This window comes from Pristis pectinata, chromosome 2 (genome assembly GCF_009764475.1).
Source record: "Pristis pectinata isolate sPriPec2 chromosome 2, sPriPec2.1.pri, whole genome shotgun sequence".
Lineage (NCBI taxonomy): Eukaryota > Metazoa > Chordata > Chondrichthyes > Rhinopristiformes > Pristidae > Pristis > Pristis pectinata.
The window spans coordinates 45,801,381-45,821,463 of record NC_067406.1 but is presented as its reverse complement, the minus strand read 5'-3'; the positions used below and the strand labels follow the sequence as shown (position 1 = coordinate 45,821,463).

The 20,083-nt window shown below is 40.3% G+C and overlaps 1 protein-coding gene across 5 annotated transcripts in view; it reads right to left on the bottom strand.

The window, feature by feature from the left end:
- Window positions 1-9,590: 9,590 nt before the first annotated feature.
- rusc2 (RUN and SH3 domain containing 2) overlaps window positions 9,591-20,083 on the bottom strand; it is a 75,866-nt gene continuing 65,373 nt past the window's right edge. For 4 of the 5 annotated variants that reach the window (XM_052010296.1, XM_052010298.1, XM_052010295.1 and 1 more), the window contains 3 exons: window positions 17,167-18,148; window positions 13,789-13,953; window positions 9,591-10,499 (listed from right to left, as the gene is read on the bottom strand). In XM_052010296.1, coding sequence (XP_051866256.1) covers window positions 10,319-10,499; window positions 13,789-13,953; window positions 17,167-18,148 — 1,328 coding nt within the window. In that variant the 3' untranslated portion in view covers window positions 9,591-10,318. The remainder of the gene's footprint in view (window positions 10,500-13,788; window positions 13,954-17,166; window positions 18,149-20,083) is intronic. The other variant, XM_052010300.1, reaches the window with a different exon arrangement.

The window sequence follows — 20,083 nt, the reverse complement described above, 5'->3', positions numbered from 1 at the left end:
GAGAGAACAAGCGGAACTGACTATTTGCAGTATCCTGAGTGCCGTCATCCTCCTACGTCACCAGAGGGGGCGGGTCCCGAGCACATGAACTGGGGTGCTGTCTCTCCCCTGCTGTAAACTGGACCTTGTAGCCCAGGGGCCAACACAGCATGCCCACAACTTCCTAACCTGTACGTCTTTGGAATGTGGGAGGAAACCGGAGCACCCAGAGGAAACCCACGCAGTCACAGGGGGAACATACAAACTCCTTACAGACAGCAGCCAGAATTGAACCCGGGTCGCTGGCGCTGTAATAGTATTGGGCTAACCACTATACAGCTGTGGGGAATCTCTGTGGTTGCAGTGTCAATCATCAGGCTATCATGGGGCTGAGCAGCCAAGAACATTGCACAAAATAGTGGGCTTTAAAATCTTTTCAACCACAGATGTCAGGCTAACTGGCTATAATTTCCTGCTGTTTGCCTTCCTCCTTTCTTAAATGTGGTGTCACAGTTGCAGTTTTCTCATTCACTGGGACCCTCCCTGACTCCAGTGATTCTTGAGAGATCACTACTAGTGACTCCACAATCTCTTCAGCTACCTCTTTCATAACTTTGGGGTGTAGTCCATCTGGTTTAGTTGACATCTACCTTCAGGCCTTTCAGTTTCCCCAGCACCTTCTTATTAATGTCCACTATACTCGCCCCCTAACTCTGCTGAATTTCTGGCATAAGTACTGCAAAGTACTTATTCAGTTCCTCTGTCATTTATTTGTTCCCCTTTACTACTTCTCCATTATTACTACTACTAGTCTATGTCCACTCTTGCCTTTCTCTTACCCTTTATGAATCCAAAAAAAACTTCTTGAACTCTTGTATTATTGGCTAATTTACCCTCATAGTTCATCTTTTTTCTGCCTTATAGCTTTTTTAGTTGTCCTCTGTTGGCTTTTAAAGGCTTCCCAATCCTCTGGCTTCCCACTAATCTTTTCCATATTGTATGACTTCTCTTTTTCTTTTATTCTGTCCCTGACTTCCCTTGTCAGCCATGGTTGCCTCATCCTCCCCCGGTATGCGTCTTCTTCCTTGGGATGAAATTCTGTTGTATCTCCCAAATTACTCCCAGAAACACTTGCCATTGCTGCTCCACCATCTTCCCTGCTTGGGTCCCCTTCCATTCAACTCAGGCCAGCTCCTCCCTCATGCCTCTGTAGTTAGCTTTACTCAACTGTAATACCATTACATCTGATTTCAGCAATGTTCATTATTTTTCTCTCATGCTAATATTTCTGGCACTATATGTAATTTGTATTTCATTATGACAGAAATGTGCTATCAGAGCAATCCCACCAATTTCATTCCCCCATGTATTAGTGCAACCCATTCAATCACATGCCCATCAATTCCACCTTGATTTTTCCACAACCCACCTACAGTGGGTGTCATATACAGTAACCAATTAACTTACCAATCAGCACATATTTGGGACGTGGGAGGAAACTGTAGTATGTTGGGAAAACCCATGTGGTCACATTGGAGAATATCCAAACTCCCCAATGGAGAGACTGGGTGCCTGGCTTGAACCCAGTTGAGAGAGTTGTGAAGCACCAGCATTACCTGCTGTGTCACTTCATCAGAAGGGTTACAGACCCAAAATATTGACCGTTTCTTTCTGCTGATGCTGCCTGACCTGCTGAGTTTTTCCAGCAGTTTCTACTTTTTTTTAATTTCAAGTTTCCAGCATCTGCAGCTTATTTTGATTTTTATTAAAATTGCCATGTCTGGTTAACATAGGAATCTTGTTTGCAACAATATTTAGTTACATGGCATGGATTTTTTTACCCATGACTGTCACTTCTGGTGCATTACTACCCACTTCAGTGCATTTATTTCCCAATTTTCTGTTCTTCTGTAAGCCTTAACTAACCTACTGCTTGAAATCTGAGGCCCAAGGAAGATATGCTATGCCACCTCCCCAAGCCTGTCAGAACCCTTCCCCATTCCTGAATTGCTCAGAGATGCAAATATGAAGCAGAACTTACTTGAGGCTGATCTGCTAATATATAAAAATGCAGATAAAAAGCATCAGCTCCAATTCCTGTGAGAGTCAGAAGAGTGAAGAGTGGGGGAGGAAGGAAAGACAAAGAAGAGGTGTATAGGATAAAGCAGAGGAGAGGAAAGGGGGAAACAGAGGAATGACAGAAAGGGAGGGAAGTGGAGGAGAAAAGGGAGCTGCTATCTCTCTGACACGGTTTGGGTTGGCTCCTTTAAAACAGGGGCACAGTTTGATTCACTGCACATTCTTGGGGCATCAATCCAATCCCACCCCCCTTCACTTTCTCTCGCAACACACAAAGCATTGGAGGAACTCAGCAGGTCAGGCAGCATCTATGGAGGGAAATGGACAGTTGACATTTCAGGTTGAGACCCTTCAAAGCAATCCCACCAATTTCATTCCCCCACATATTACTGCAACCCATTCAATCACATGCCCATCAGCTCCACCCTAATTTTCCCCACAACCCATCTATGCTGGGTGTAATTTACAGTAATCAATTAATCTACCAACCAGCACATATTTGGGATGTGGGAGGGAACTGTGGTACCTCGGGAAAACCCATGTGGTCACATGAACACATATTGAAGGGTTTCAACCCCAAAACATCGACTGTCCATTTCCCTTCAAAGATTCTGCCTGACCTGCTGAGTTCCTCCAGCACTTTGTGTTGCTCCAGATTCCAGCATCAGCAGTCTCATATCCCTCTTTTCTCTCCTCTATTTCCCAACACTCTGTTCCCCATTTCACTCCCTCTTGCATCCCTCCTGGTCACAACACTGGCATCCAACCAACAATGTGAATGATTGCCCAGCTATAGCACGTTTACAAAAGCCAGGACAAATCTACTCCTGGTAATTATCCTCCATTCTATTCTTAATCATCAGCAAAGTTATGGAAGGTGTTGCTTAATGACTTTCATTATTTATGTGCTTTAGGTGGTTTAACCTAATTTTATTTTACGATTGAAAATGTTGGTAATTTTAAATTTTTTAATTATAAATTTAATTTTTGGTAGTCTTTGCTTCAAACCAGAAGTTGGACGTTCACAACTAGACAAGATAAATACAGTGTGTTGTGTCAGCAGACAGCTCCTGAGGGCAGTGGGTCCCATTAAAGCAAGGTCTGGTCCAATCACGTGAGGAATTGAGAGCTGCATCATAAACATATATATGCATGCACAAGCTGATGACAATTATCCAGATGTTTCTAGAAGTATCATGAAAACAATGATTCATAGAGGTTGTCAACAGTGCTTTCATATGGCACTTACTCTGCAATAACATGTGCAATAAGGCAAGCTTGGGTTTTGCCAGGGCCACTTGGCTTCAGATCTCATCACAGTCTTCAGATCTCATCACAGTCTTCAGATCTAAATGTGAACCAAAGAGCCAAATTCCAGTGGTGAGGTGGGAATGACTGCACTTAGCATCAAGGCAGCATTTGACCAAATGAGCCATCAAGAAGCCTTGATAAAACTGAAGTCAATGCACATAGAGAGGAAAACACTCCAAGGAGATGAAGTCATACTTTGCAAAGGAATGTGGCAGTGTTTATTAAACTTCAGTCATCCCAGCTCCTGAATATTACTGCAGGAGTTTGACAAGGAAGTGTCCCAAACCCAATTATTTTCAGCTGTTTCAATCATGATGGTCCTTCCATTATCAGATTGGAAGGATAGTCCCTTCCATCCACAACTCATATGAGCACATGAATCAAGAGTAGATCACTTTTTGCTTCCAGTCTGCTCCACCATTTAATAAGATTATGGATCATAAGATTTTAATCTCAACTCCACAACCCTGCCTACCCTCAGTAGCCTTTCGCCAGCTTGGTTATCTAGCATCTACCTCAAATATTCAAAGACTCTGCTTCCACCCCCTTTTGTGGAAGAAAGTTCCAAAGACTGGTGACTCTCAAGAGAAAAACAAAATTCACCTCATCTCAGTCTTAACTGAGTGACCCCTTATTTTTAAACAGTGACTCCTGGTTCTAGATTCACCTACAAGAGGAAAAACCCTTTACACATTCAACCTGTAAAGTTGCTTCAGGACATTATGCATTTCAATCAAATCCCCTCTCACTCTTCTAAATTTCAGCAAATACAAGCCTAGCCTGTTCAACCTTTTATCATATGATAACCTGCCCATTTCAAATATTTGTCTGGTAAACCTTCACCGAACAGCATCCAACACATTTACGTGCTATCTTATATAAGACCCCAGTACTCCACCATAGGAAGCACGTGATTGCACTATAGAGAGTGCAGAGAAGATTTACCAGCATGTTGCCTAGATTTAAGCATTTTAGTTATGAGGAGAGATTGAATAGACTGGGCTTGTTTTCCCAAGAGTGCAGGTGGCTGAAGGTGACCTGATATATAGTTATGAAAGGCAGATTGGGTAGATGGCATTGTAAGACAAGTTCATAAGGTCTTAAAGGGCAAGGACTCTGGACACAGTCTTTGGAGTTAAAATAATTTATTTATAAAAGACAAACGCAGGACAGGATAATGGGGGCAATACACACATGCACATGAATGATCGTGATGGCATGGTAGCGTAGCGGTTAGTGCAACGCTATTACAGTGCCAGCGAATGGGATTAGATTCCCGTCGCTGTCTGTGAGGAGTTTGTACGTTCTCCCGTGTCTGTGTGGGTTTCCTCCAGGTGCTCCGGTTTCCCCCCACATTGCAAAAAGACGTACGGGTAGGTTAATTTGGGTTTAAAATGGGCAGCGCAGACTCGTTGGGCCAAAAGGGCCTGTTACCACGTTGTAAATAAATTTTTTTTAAAAATTAAAAAAAAAATCTAAACATGGGGGGGGTGGAATGGCAACAAGGGTGAGATACACACACACAACAAACTGGGTACAAACAAATCAAGGAAGAACCAATACAACGCCTGCCACCCTCCTTGACTCAGTGCAAGCATCAGCTCTATGCTAGAGGGATTTTCTAACTAATTACTCTTAAGCAGTGCACAGTTTACCTCAACATCCCTCAGAGAAGACGAAGAGACAGAACCAAGCATGTGGCACTCTTTATACTGCCGGAGGGCTGCGTGGTCCAGCCCAGGTCATTCAAAAGGGCCAATGGCCTGGTGCCAGTAAGGACAAAGGTGCTTAAAAGGGCCAATGGTTCAGGTGTGCACTTGATGGGTAGGGTGGAGCCAAACCTTGATTGACAGTGGTGTGTCTTCCGACCAGATGAGCAGTGCTGTCATCCGACCAGATGGGGTCAGTGTTGTCACTGTCACGTGACGGCCATGACCCTCCATGATACAGATGGTCAGAATCTTTTTACCATGATAGGGTTATCAAAAGCGAGAGAGCATAGTTTTAAGGTGAAAGGAAGGAGTTTTGAGGGGGAGCTGAGCTGAACACTTTTTTTTAAACAAAGAGATTGGTTGATATCTGGAACGTGCTGTCAGAGGAGATGGTGGAATCAGATACAATCACTACGTTTAATAGGCATTTAGACAGGCATTTGAATTGTCAAGGCATCGAAGGATACAGTCTTAATGGGGGTGTGGGATTAGTGTTGATGGGCAAAAAATTCAGCATGGACATAATTGGTCAATGGTCCCATTTCTGTGCTGTACTATTCTATGTGATCTCATCAATTCCCTGTATAACAAACATTACCTCATTCTTTTGAATTGAATTTCCTTAGCATTAAATGACAAAATTTTGTTGGCTTTTCTTATTATTTGTTGATCCTGCATTCTGGTCTTTTGTGAAACTTGCACTAGGACACTCAGATCCCCGCGCATCTTAGAGTCCTCCAAATTCTCACTGTTCAGATGATATGTTACTGATCACTTTTTCTGCCAAAAGGAACAATTTCATATTTCCCACATTATACTCCAGCTACTAGATCTTTGCCTCTTCATCTAACCTATCTAAATCCTTCTGCGTACTCCTTATGTTCTCTTCCCAGCTTACTTTCCTACCAAACTTTGTGTCATCAGCAAATTTAGCAAACGTGCCTTTTGTGTCTTTATCCAAGTCATAAATTTAATAGAGATGAGAAATCAGCACCAATCCCTGTGGCACATTTTGCCACCTAGAAGAAAACTCATTTATGCCTACATTTCACGTTAGCCAACTAATCTTCTATCCGTACCCAAAATATTATTTCCTGCACCGTGAACTTTTATCTTCTGCAATAGAATTGATGCAGCACTTTATCAAATGCCTTCTTGAGATCTATGTATAGTATGTCCACAGAACATGCTACTTTTTCAAAGAATCCAGTAAATTGGTCAAATATGATTTCCCTTTCACAAAACCATGTTAACTTTGTTTGATCATCTTGAAGTTTTTGATGTGCCCTACTATATCATCTTTAATATGGTTTATAATATTTTCCCAATGACAGATGTTGATCTAACTAGCTTGTAGTTTCCTGATTTCTGAATCCCTCTGATCAAAGCAGTTGCAGTTGCTATTTTCCAAATATAATTAAATTCTCACTGAATCTCACAAATTTTGAAGAATTGAAACCAATACACTAATAATTCCATTAGCCAGTTCTTTTAAAATCCTAGGATGAAGTCCATCAGGACCCAGACACTTGTGAACTGCTGCTCCAACAATTTGCACAATCTCATTCCTTAGTGACTGTAATTTTCCAGAGTAGTGTAGCGGTTAGCGTGACGCTATTACAGCGCCAGTGACCAGGGTTCAATTCCAGCTGCTGTCTGTAAGGAGTTTGTACGTTCTCCCCGTGTCTGCGTGGGTTTCCTCCGGGTGCTCCGGTTTCCTCCCACATTCCAAAGACGTACAGGTTAAAAAGTTGTGGGCATGCTATCTTGGCGCTGGAAGCGTGGCGACACTTGCGGGCTGCCCCCAGAACACTCTACGCAAAAGATGCATTTCACTGTGTGTTTCGATGTACATGTGACTAATAGATATCTTAATTCTGTGAGGTTACTTGTATTGTCTGTAGTGAAGGTTAATGCAGCAAAGAAGTCTCCCCAGCAAGTAAACACTCAACTTATGTACAGCCCGTACTTATGAATGAACATTTGGGAGGCCAGTGGGTTGAATTTTCCGGCTGCTGCGGGGCTGCAGATATCTTCTGCTCCGTGGAAACTCGGTTCATGGCCACATTTCCGACCTATGTATTGTTCCAAGTTCCTGTCATTTCTGGGGAAGACTGTACCTATTTAATACATCTGTTATCTCCTTGGTTTCGATTATTAATTGTCCAGACCACTCAGCAAATGAAGCAGTCCATGCCTTAAAGCAGCAAGACCTGGATGACACTTAGGTATGGGTTGAAAAATGGAAAGTAGTATTTGTGCCATGAAAGTGCCAGGAAATGACCATCTCCAACAAGAGAAAAGTTTAACTACTAATCCTCAGTATTCAGTGGCACTACTAGAGTTGAGTCCCTCATCATTAACATCCTGGGCTTCACCATTGACTAGAAACTCAGTTGGCTATCCACATAAATATTGTAGCCATAGGAGCACGTCGGATGCTGAGTAGCCTGAGGCAAGTAATTCATCTTCTGACATCCCAAAGCCTTTCCACCATCTACAATGCACAAGTGAGCAGCATGATGGAGTGCTGTACACTCATCTGGATAAGTGCAGCTCCAATCACACTCAAGAACCCCAACACCTCCCAAGCAAAGCAGGCTGCTTGATCCAATATCATGCATTGTGGCTACAGAGGGTGAAAGTTACAAAATTTACTGTGTTTACTATCTTAGGTTACTTCAAACACACAACCTCTATCACCAAGAGGGAGAAGGGAAGCAGGCACATGGGAATACCACCATCTGCAAGTTCCCCTCCAAGTCACAAAATATTCTGCCTTGGGAGTATATCGATGGTCCTCATCCCGTTTATGACTAAATCCTAGAACTCCCTGCTCAATAACATTTTGGGAGTATCTTCATTAGAAGGACGGCTATGGCTCAACTAGGTGGATCACCATCACCTTCTCAAGCAGAGTTAGGTATGGGCAGTAAATGCTGGCAACACCTGCACCCCAAAACATGAATAAATAAAAACTTTTTAACCACCTCTTCAACTCCTCCTCCCCATAAACTCTAAGCCTCCCCAGTCCCTACCCCTTCATATTCTCTCTCCTCCTCTCCCTCTCAAAGACTAAAGGCTTTCCTTTTATGCTGAAGGGCCGCATGCAGCATAAGTGTCTAATAATTGATCACAATATTCATGAAATCAACCATAATTAAATTATTGAAACTTTAAAAGACAACAGGAAGACATGGGGTAAAAACAACAAATGCTGTTGATGGCACTCAGGGGGCCAGGCAGCATTTGTGGACAGAGAAACAGAGTTAAGGTTACAAGTCTGATGAGAGGTCATCGACTTGAAATGTTAACTACAGATTTCTCTCTCCATGGATGCTGTCTGACCTACTAATTAGCAATAGCATTTTCTGTTTTATTTTAAATTTCAGATTTCCAATAATCTGAAGGTTTTTTTTTGCTTTTTGAAATAGATGTAGTGGGTTGCCCAAAACAGGAATGAGAAACCCTGACATAGTAAAACTAGCTGTGCCTTGCAGTAAGCCATTGTTTTTGGATCCAAGCACAGAAAAGTTCAAGAAATCTTGCTGTAGAAAAATCATTAAACTACCATCCAATCTATTTGCTCCAGTAGATTAGACAAACATTAACTGATTCTCTTTGCTACCTCATTTACTAACAATACAGAAGTCACTGTTCTTTCGAAGTAGTTCACCATCTGATTTGTTTTTAAACAGGTTGATGTAATATGAACACAAGCAAATGAAATGGATTCTGGCACATGGCTTCAAATGATAGAAGCATGTAATGTGAAATCTGTGAAGGTTAACTTGTCCCACATGATATTCATCCCAATAAAAAGAATGATCATGAGATAATGTAGGATGCCCCAGCCTGCAAAGTCAGATTCTCAATACCCAATAAAGTATTTCATGCACGCAGTGCAATTAACACACATTTGTTATTTAAAACAATGGTAATTATTTTTCATGAACAACACTTTTCAGGCATGACACCCTATGGTGCAACAGCCATATGATTCACAAAGAATGCATTCAATCTGTAAGGCTTCCAGATGTATTTATACAGATAAAAAGATATAGGTTATTATACTACCTGAGAGAGTGGTTGAAGCTGGGTCACTGATAGCATTAAGAAATTCTGAATGAGCACTTGAAATGCTTAGACATAGAGGGCTATGGAGCAAGTGCTGGGTTATGGGATTAATACGGAAGGGTGCCCAGTGATCGTCATGGACAAGTTGGGCCATGTGGCCTGTTTCCATGCTGTATGATTATATGATTCTACTAAATATATGTAGATTTAGACTCCCTAGAGATTCTATTGCATACAATTTTTAAAGATTCTCTTCTGTAAGTGAATTAAACAGAATATCCAAGCTCAGTGCAGTTATATTAAAGATTTGCAACTACTGATATATAAATATCACAGTCCAATTTAAAGATTATATTTGATAAGTAAATACATTATTCACTTATCATGAATTCACTACAATTTCTTGCAAAGGAATACAACACACCCACTATATCACATGCCATCATTTCAGCACTTTTTAATGTGCAAAATAAATAATACATACATGTTGAAAGAATGTCCAGAAAAAAATTAAATATGGTGTACCTTCTTTAACTGCATATATACAAGCCAGAGGTATATATTACTACAAATTATTATATTTTAATTGATTCTGATACTAACTCAAACGTTACACATTCTTGTAGAATGTCTGTGCAGGGGAGGCAGTTGAGTCACCCTACAAGATCCAATCAAGGCACCAATACTGTCTTTCACAAACAGAAATACTGCCTGTTATTTGTACCTCACAAATTCATGCAATTTACACCATTTGAAATGAAAATTGATATACATTATTAAATAATAAACTGTAGCATATATATTATATATATGAAATACATATATTATATATATACTTCATATTTTAGTTCTGTCCCACTTATTTGGAAGTCTGTTAATATAAAGCTGCTAACTACTAAAGGCATGTGAAATTAGAACAAATGTTTGTGTGGCAGGCATGCTTGATAATCACCAATGAGAATTAATGGATGAGCAATATATTCTACTTGGTTGAGGTTCTAAATGCAATCAATGAAGAACAAAGTAATAAGCAAAGAAATATTGGCAATTTAGTGCTTTTTTTGCTCAATGTAATCTTGCTGAAGTTAACAATTATTACTTTTTCATCTCCTTCCCATATCCTCCTCAATTAAAATTGCACGGTCCATCGAGCATTCATATTAATAATCTTCATCTTCTGGATGAGTCACATAAGTAAAAGGTACTAATCCACATTCAGCACCAAGGCCACACAGCAGCCAGTCTGCATCCACTTTTGACATCACCCTCAGAACATCTCCTTTTTTAAAGCTGAGTTGTCCTTTCTCGGTTGCTATGTGATGGCAAAGTGCCTTCACTTCTCTTAAATGGAAAAAAAAATAAATATGTGTTTGTAAAGCTGAAGGTATAACACAGAAGTTATTTTAATTTTTTTTCATGTTGGGCTTTTGCTATCCTATCACATTCTCTTCTTTTGTGTTAAAACTTAAAAATTAATCAAAAAATTGTAAGAAGCAATGCATTTTAGCAATGTTGGTATTTAATACCACAAAGCAGCAGAAATACACGTGGTAAACAGAAAAAGAGGAATAAGGATGTGCTGCTTGTACTTGAGCTTACTAGTGCCATCAGCCATGGGGACCGAGGCCTCATATTTGTATGATAAAAACAGAAAATGCTGGAAATGCTCAGCAGGACAGGCAGCTTTGTGGAGAGAGAAACAGAGCTAACATTTAAGGTTATCAAACAGATGTTATCTGATCTGCTGAGTATTTCCAACATATTCTTTTTTTATTTCATATTTAGAGCATCTGCAGGTGTTTTTTGCTTTTCCATCATAACTTATATTGGTGTCCTGTGACAACTTTGAGGTTAAAAGCACCAAAAAGCTAGAAAAAAAAGATCAGTATTAAACTGCATAGGTGACTAAAAGATGCTTCACAGAATAAATACAAACTGAGATTGCTGAATATAAGTAGCAGAAAGTTAAAACATAAAAATCTAGAGGAGAGATAATCAGAACAATGTCTCAGAATAAGCAATGAATTTTTATGTTCCACTGTGTGTTTTGCAGTACCAATTGATTTTATTATGTGTCATACAGACTACAGGCTCCTGTCAAGCTTCTGCCAATGGATTAAATAAATTGTATAACTAATTAGTTAAACACATTTTCAAACTGTTGGTAATTATTCACAACAAAATATCCTATCAATATTTTTGATTACCAATAATTTACAAAATTATACACGTTTCCAATATTGCTCAGTGAGTAAATGCATTGGTCATTTGAAAAGGATAAGTTTGTTTATCATTATGTGCTGAGCTGACAAATCTCAGTTGGTGTGCCTGAATATCCCCAATCTTTCACATTTAATTGTGACCAGGTCCCTTCCACTATGATTAACTGAAAGTGAACAGTGACATTGTAGAAGAAGATCTACACACATGCTGCATCAAAAACTCATGCCTATTAATTATTTCACATCTCAGCATGGTGTTATGCGGGAGGACTAAAATTCTTCGTAACATGAAAAGACACAAGGGAGGTTTTGGTATTCTTCAGTGGATTTGTTTCTGATTATCTTATGACTGGTATTTTCTGAGGACTCAAAACAGATCATATGTCTGCCAAGTTTTGGCTGAAGAATAACATATGAACTGAAGAATCAAGAGCAAAAATGTATCCAGGAGAGTTTTCTGAGTCAATATATAGAGAGCCCTTCTTGGGAGAGTGCAATACTGGACCCTCTCTTAAGGAACGAGGCAGGGCAAGTAACTGAAGCAGCAGTCAGGGAGCACTTTGACTCAAGTGACCATAATTCTATTAGTTTTAAGATAGTGATGGAAAAGGATAGGACAGGTCCACAGGTTAGGGTCCTAAACTGGAGCAGGGCTAATTTTGGGGGAATTAGGCAGGATCTAGCAGAGGTCGATTGGGTGAGCCTGTTTGAAGGGAAAGGAACAAATAGCAAGTGGAAGGTTTTTAAGAGAGTGATATCAAGGATCCAGGAGCAGCATGTTCCTGTTAGGGTGAAGGGTAAACCTGGCAAGTTTAGGGAACCCTGGCTGACAAGAGATATTGAGTATTGAGGCTCTGGTCCAAGAAAAAGAAGCAAGCATTCATTGGGTTTAGGAGGTCAGGACGAGTGAATCCCTTGATGACTATAAAATAATTAAGAATACACTTAAGAGGGAAATCAGGAGGGCAAAGAGAGGGTATGAGATGGATCTGGCAGGTAGGGTTAAGGAAAATCCCAAGACGTTCCATAGCTATATTAAGAGTAAAAGCGTGACCAGGGAGAGAAGAGAGTCAGGAAGATATTTGCTTCATTGTTAGCCACTGGTGAAGTTCCCAAAGACTGGAAGGTGGCTAATGTTGTTCTGTTGTGTAAGAAGTACTTACACTATGAATGGTAGGACACTAGAGAATTTAATGGAACAGAGGGACCTAGGGGTACAAGTGCATAGTTCATTGAAAGCAGTGTCATAGGTAGACAGGGTGGTGAGAAAGGCGTTTAGGTGCTGCCCTTCATCAGTCAGGGCATTAAGCATAGGAGTTGGGACATTATGTTGCATTTGTTAAGTTGCTGGTGAGGCCACACTTGGAGTACTGTGTACAGTTTTGGTTATTCTGTAATAGGAAAGATGTGGTTAAACTGGAAAGAGTGTAGAAAAGATTTACGAGGATGTTGCCAGGACTAGAAGGCCTGAGTTATAGGGAGAGGTTGACCAGGCTCGGTCTTTATTCCTTGGAACATAGAAGAATGAGAGGGGACCTTATAGAAATGTTTAAAATTATGAGAGGCATAGATAAGGTGGATGGTAACAGTCTTTTCCCCAGGGTAGAGGAGTCCAAAACTAGGAGCCATAGATTTAGGGCGAGAGGGGAAAGATCTGAGGGACAACTTTTTCCTACAGATGGTGGTGAGTATATGAAACGAGTTGCCAGAGGAAGTGGTTGAGTCAGGTACAATGGTATCATTTAAGAAGCACTTAGATAGGTTCGTGGAGGGATGGGGCTTAGAGGGATATGGGCTGAATGCAGGAAATTAGGACGAGCTAAGTGGGCACCATGGTTAGCAATGGACTCATTGGGCCAAAGACTGTATTGCTCTATGACTCTAGTAAGTTATGTACAGAAGAAAATGCTACAGTAAATGCTCTAAGTTTATCAATAAAAATATTACCAAAATTATTTAGAATTTTTCTGGGTACTTCAAGTACTCCTTGTTGTCCACTAATATATAATGGATGTAAGGTGATTTCAGTTACCTAAGCAGCTGAAGTACTTCATTTTCTTCTTACAGTATTCTGCCTTCCCGTTCTCTTAATTCCTTCTCCATTAATACCAGATATCAGGAGGGGAAAAGCCACAAGTTTGATATTTGGCATTAGAAGTTTTAACTATAATATTAGCAAGTGCAGCATCCCAAGTGCTGCTGTCAGTGAAATCTGGTGAATCAACACAGATTGTGCACGAAATGCAAGACCTTTTACTTATATGGTTTAATGTCATATGTATCTGTAGTTTTATTAACCAGGACATCCGAGAAGTTAGCCTTGTATTTCAAGTTATAAATACTGTGAAATTGCTTAACACATATTGCCTAACCACCTAGATTCAAGAAAATAATGTAAATACCACTACCGCTCATATTGGGCTTTTGTTTCTTGAGATTCTGGCTGACTACCTCCAGTCTGTGGGTTGATTTGTTCTGCTACGTATTGAGATCCTCTCCATTTTCCAGTTCCCATAGTCCGCACCATTAGATCATACACTGATTTATCAAGTCCCAACCAGCCAGAAGGTAATCTGAAGACAAAAAATAGAAAATACAAATTAATAACGACAGGGATGCACGAAAATATTACTGTGCCAGAGCCAAGAAAATTCTACCTCCACTTCAATGTGTATAATTACTTTCAGCTTAGGCAAACTTTATAAATAGTTTTTCCCCACACAAACACCTTTCCCTTGATATCTAAAACTTTTCCCACACAAGCACCTTTCCCATGATATCTAAAACAATAGTTTGTGACAAGGAGTAAGAGCAGCTTTAAAACTGCTTGCAGATGCATCAAATACCTTCTAAAGCCCATAGAATGTGTTTTAACTAATAGGAAGTGTTTTCTTCAAGTTCTTAGCTGCTGAGATACTCATTCAATAAGTGCACCACTCCATTATTATATGCATTAGTATAGCAATGCTGCAGGGTTGTTCAGAGGGAAGAAGACAAAGATACACCCACTTGTATATGTAGCCAAAGGCCAATGTTTTCCAAGGCTGAAATCGCACGGATACATCAAATGCTGCAGGAAAATCTTCAGCCTTGCTCTCATTCATGGACTGCTCTATCCGTCAAAGGCAAAGTCATGCTGGCTCTTAACTTCCTTGCCACAGGACCTTTCTAAACAGTTGCACCAGATCTCTGCAATGTCTCACAATTTGCTTCTCCCTGCTGCACCCAGAGTGGTCATCCCAGCATTCACAGAGAGATGAGTACCTTTGCTTTGATTTCAGTCGCAACCAGGTGGCATCTCAGCTACTGGATCTGCAGGGTTCCCATGAGTGCAGGCAGCCACTGAAAGCACTCATGTGTCTGTAAGGCACAGCTTTCAAGTATTCAGCAGAATAGTGACACATGCTTGTGCGATACTGATTTACTCCTCAATTTCCTCATATGTTAAATTGAGAATCTTAAGCTGACTAAAGCTAATTACCCACTCTTTCAGTAAGAACTCAAAACTGTAAAATTTACTTTGAATCCTTGTTATGTCCAATTCAAAACTGTCAGTTAGGAAGGTGTCTCAATGGATTCAGCAGTCACTTCTGGTACATAGGTTTCAATGCAGCCCAGAATAATGTGACAAAAATTTCAACTTGGACTGATGAATCCAGCTCAAAGTGAGAAGGGGATTTGAAATAATTAGAGTAACAAAATAGTGCCAATAATTTGGCCAGAAGTCCTACTAATGTGAACTAGGAAAATGTGCTAAAATATATATAGATAATTAGGAGTAAAAACAACTTACAACCTTTGTCAATAAATTAATAAGACATACATGCATTTGAATAGCACCTTTCACAACCTTGGATTTCCCAAATGCTTTTTAGTCAATGGAGTAATTTTGAAGTGTAGTCACTTTTATAATGCAGACACCTAGACTCACTACTACAGCCACGTGTCCTTCTTCGGTACTTGTCCCCGCTGCTAAGATCTGCAGTGTCTTGTGTCTCCTGGGACGTACCCACTGTCTGACTCAGAGACAGATGTACTACCATCAGAACTAATAAATAGTTCATCTTAAATTGTCTTTTTTTTAATTAAAGGATGCTATAAAGTAGATTTTCAATATTTCCTAGCATGCCTCAACACACAACTACCATTTGCAGACCTCAAGTCTAGAGTATGAGAAAATACTCACCAAGGGCTTAGATAGAAGCAGCTTCAACAACAATTAGTAAACTAATAAGCCATGCATGGCAGAGCAGTTTGCTTTAATGGTGTACCTGAAAGTGGCTGCACAAGTTGATAGGGTAGTAAAGAATATGGTATGCTTGCCTTTAGTAGTCAAGGTACTGAGTTCAAGAGTCAGGAAGTTAAGTTGTAGCTTTATAAAACTTTGGTAAGGCTGCATCTGGAGTATTGCATTCAATTCTTGTCGCCCCATTATAGGAAGAATGTGGAGGCTTTGGAGAGGGTGCCGAAGAGGTTTACCAAGATACTGCCTGGATTAGAGGGCATGTACAATGAGGAGAGGTTGAACAAACTTGGGTTGTTTTCTCTGGAGCAGCAGAGGCTGAGGGGAGACCTGATAGAAGGTTAGAAGGTTATAAAATTATGAGGGGCATAGATAGATTAGACAGCCGGTATCTTTTTCCCAGGGTCAAAATGTCTAATACTAGAGGGCATGCATTTAAAGTGGGGGGGGGGGGGCTAAGTGCAGGACATGTGCAGGGCAAGTTTTTTTTGAAACACACAGAGACTGGTGGGTGCCCAGAATGCACTGCCAGGTGTGGTAGTGGAAGCAGATATGATAGAGATGTTTAAAAGGCTCTTAGGTAGGCACATGAATTTGCAGAGAATGGAGGGATATGGACTTGTGCATGCAAAAGGGATTAGTTCAGTTAGGCGATTAATTACTAGTCTAATTGGTTCAGCACAACATCGTGGGCTGAAGGGCCTGTTCCTATGCAATAATCTTCTTTGTTCTACCTCCGGTGAATCCAATATCCGGCCCCTTCACCACATTGTACAATCAACTAGAGATGTTGTGCAATTTGTCAAGGTTGTGTCACCTGTGATCTTTACCATCAAGAATGGCAATATTTTGGGAGCATCACACTCTACAAATTCCCTTCCAATTGACACACCAACCTGAATTTTTCCTTAATTGGGTTGAAATCCTGGAACTTGTCATTAATGCATTATTGGAGTACCATTACAAGGACTGCAGTGGTGTAAATAAAGGGTAAAGATCAATTAGCTGCACAACTAATCCATAGGTCTGCACTAAAGATCTGGAGACAAAGATTCTAATCCCACCATGTCATTTTAAATTCTGATAATGAAATCCATAAAATCAAAAAATGGTGCTAGTAATAGTAACCAGGAAACTACCAGATAGTTGTAAAAAATCTTACTGATTCACAAACAAATGTTAGGGAAGGACACAAGGGACTGTAGGTGCTGGAATCTGGAGCAACAAACAAGATGCTGGAGGAACTCAGCTGGTCAGGCGGCATCGGTGGAGGGAAATGTTTTGGGTCAAGACCCTTCATCTGGACAGGGGAAATTTGTCTTTCCTACTTGTTCTGACCAATACGTTCGGCTCTACAGCACTGTAGGCCCGTTGTAGTTGTGGCTCATTTGCTGGCTGAGATAGTCTAACATGCGATCAGTTCAAGGACATTTGGGATAGGCAATAAATGCTGACCTTGCTAGCAATGCTCGCATTACATGGATGAATAAATGCTGCGGTTCTGGCAACATTACTTCAACACGACAATAAGGAAAAGCCTTACCTGCTTTTCTGTGGTTTGACTAGCCTTGACTCTTCCTTTCGAGTCTGATTTACACTTGCACCAAACAGTCGGCCCAGCCACATTCCTTGTTTGCCTTCAGTGTGCTCAAGGTTTAGGTTTTTTTCTGGTTGTTCAACATGATCACATGAAGCCACACTTTCATTCACTTTGCTATGTTTAAGTTCATGTAGCACAGACTCTGGAGGACTCCCCATCCAAGAAGATTTGGTTTCATTTTTAGAATCCTCAGGTTGATTCTTCTTTAAGAGTTCCTTCATGGCTAATGCCTCTTCATTTGATGCAGCCAGATCAGACACCATACTGCAAATGTCCGAATTTTGTAACTCAGATACAGCCCCATTCTCTGCTCCCTCTACAACATCTTCTCGAACTGATCCTTTCTCCACATCAATATCTACCTGTACAGGCACAGCACCATTACTCTGCCTCTTTCTCTTCTCCCATTTGACAAACTTTGATTCATCAGAAAACCCTTCAATGTACACCTGTGAACTCTGCATGAGTTGGTACCACCACCCTGCTTGCTTGTCCTTTTTCACGTCCATTACTGTCTCCTTTTGCATTCTCTCCACATCTCTATCTTCTTTATCTAATAATACTGCATCTTTTGCTATTGTACCATTTGGTATAACTACACTTCGAGTGATTCTTTGTGACTTTTCCTCCCTGTTCTGCTGAGATCCCAAATTTTTATTTCCACCATCACTGCTGCCATTGGTTCTCATTAGTTGGAAGGTGGAGTGTGCAGACTGCAAGAGGTCCTGCTTGACTTTGAGCTGTTCCTTCTTCTTTTGTTGCTCTTTGTTCATTTGAATAACATGGTGTTCAAACATTAAATCTAGATCAAAGGGCAGTAATGAAAGAGGCTGCAGCAAAAGCAGGAGTTCCTCAAACAGTGCCTGACAAACACTGTGTGACAGTGCTAGGAAGCCAGTGGACAGATAGTGAATTCCAATAATATCTAAAAAAAAGAAATGAAGTAATGTCATAGTTTGGATATTCAGTATAAAACACTCCACAAGGAGAGGAAAAAAATGCTCCTATACAAGTATGTACATAGGCATGTTAACTGCCGACATTCAACAATACCATAGTTTCTCTACATGTTTGACTAATATTTAGGTATTTTCAAAACTAGATTTATTCACTATGGATTGCTAAATTGACAAAATCCCCTTCCCACCGAAGGCCTTAGATGATTTATCTGACAATCGCACAATAGATTTAAGATTATTATGACATCTGCTGGGATGGAAATCCAAGGAACCAAAATTTGAGGTGAATATTTTATGACATTTTAAGACCCATCAAAATTTCATGGTAGAATTGTTCATGAGTACATTAATTAATTTACAGTAAAACTACGTTAATCTGGCACACTCAGTACCTTCGTGATGCCAGACTATTGGATGTTCTTTCACATTTTTAAGTCAATTTTTTTAAGATGTTACACATTATAACAATAAATTTTCTATGGGAAACATTCCCTTTAAAGAGAGTGTAGGAAACAGAACCTGGTTGGTTTCGAGGGAATGTGGCCCTACAGAACCAGGTGGCATCAGGGCTCCGGTGAGTGGACAGGGAGCAAGGCAAACACACCTGGTCAGCCAGATGCTGAACCATCAGGATTTCCGTATAGTCAGATAGCATATAATCAGAGTTTTCCTGGTGGATCACATAAATTGGTTTGTAGACAGGGCTTTAAACTAAGTAGAAGGAGAGAGGGCTCCAAAAACAACATAGAGTCATAGAGTAATACAGCACAGAAACAGACTCTTTGGCCCAACACGTCCATGACAACTAAGATGCCTATCTAAGTTAGTCCCATTTGCCCTTATTTGACCCGTATCCCTGTAAACCTTTCCTATCCGTGTACCTGTCCAAGTGTCTTTTAAATGTTGATACTGTACCTGCCTCAACCACTTCATCTGGTAACTCATTCCATAAATGTTCAATAAATCACAAGAAAATGGGAGAATGATGGCACAGATTACTGAGGGGGAAATTGGTAAGCAAAGTGTGCAATGCTGGGGCAGAAAATGCAAACAAAAGTATGCAGCACAGAGCAAATCCAGAGTTAGTAAAACAGTAAAAAAAATCAATGCTTAACAGTCTTTATTTGCAATAAGGTAGATGACAGCGCAGATGGCAACATATGATAGTTGTTACTGAGAAGTGGTTGCAGGGTGATCAGGTCTGGGTGCTCAATATTCCAGGTTGTATTATGTTCCAAAGGAATAGGCCAAATGGGGAAAGGAGGTGGGGTAGCATTATTAATCAAGGTTTTGGAGTGGTGTTGAGTTGTGATATGGTCACTGGATAGCAATATGGAATCAGTTTGGCTTGAAATCATGAATAACAGGGTAAAGAAGACACAAGTGAGAGTAGTCTTTAGGCCCCAAAATGTGACCTCTTGATAGAGTGCACCATTACTGGGGAAATATCTAGGGCATGTTTGCAGGGAATTACAATTGTCATGGGAGACTTTAATCCATGTATTGAATGGATGAACCAAATTAGCAAAGGTATCATAGAAGAAGAATTTAGGAGTGTATCAGGGATTGCTTCTCAGAGCAGTAGCCCAGGAACAGGCTATTTTAGATTTGGCCATGAGTGATAAGAGATCTTGTGGTTAAAGGTTCCCTAAGAGGTAGTGACCAAAATATGATAAAATTCCAGTTCCAGTTTGAGGATGAATATCACAGGACCAAAAGCACTGTCTCCGACTTAAATAAAGGAAATCATAATGCTTTGAAGGTGGAATTGCCTAAAGTGGACTGGGAAAATAAGCTAAGGGACACGTCTGTAGATGAACAGCGGTGATATTTAAACAACTGGTCCATAACACTCAATAGGAGTTTATTCCAATTAAGAAGAGGGATTCCATGAGAAAGAG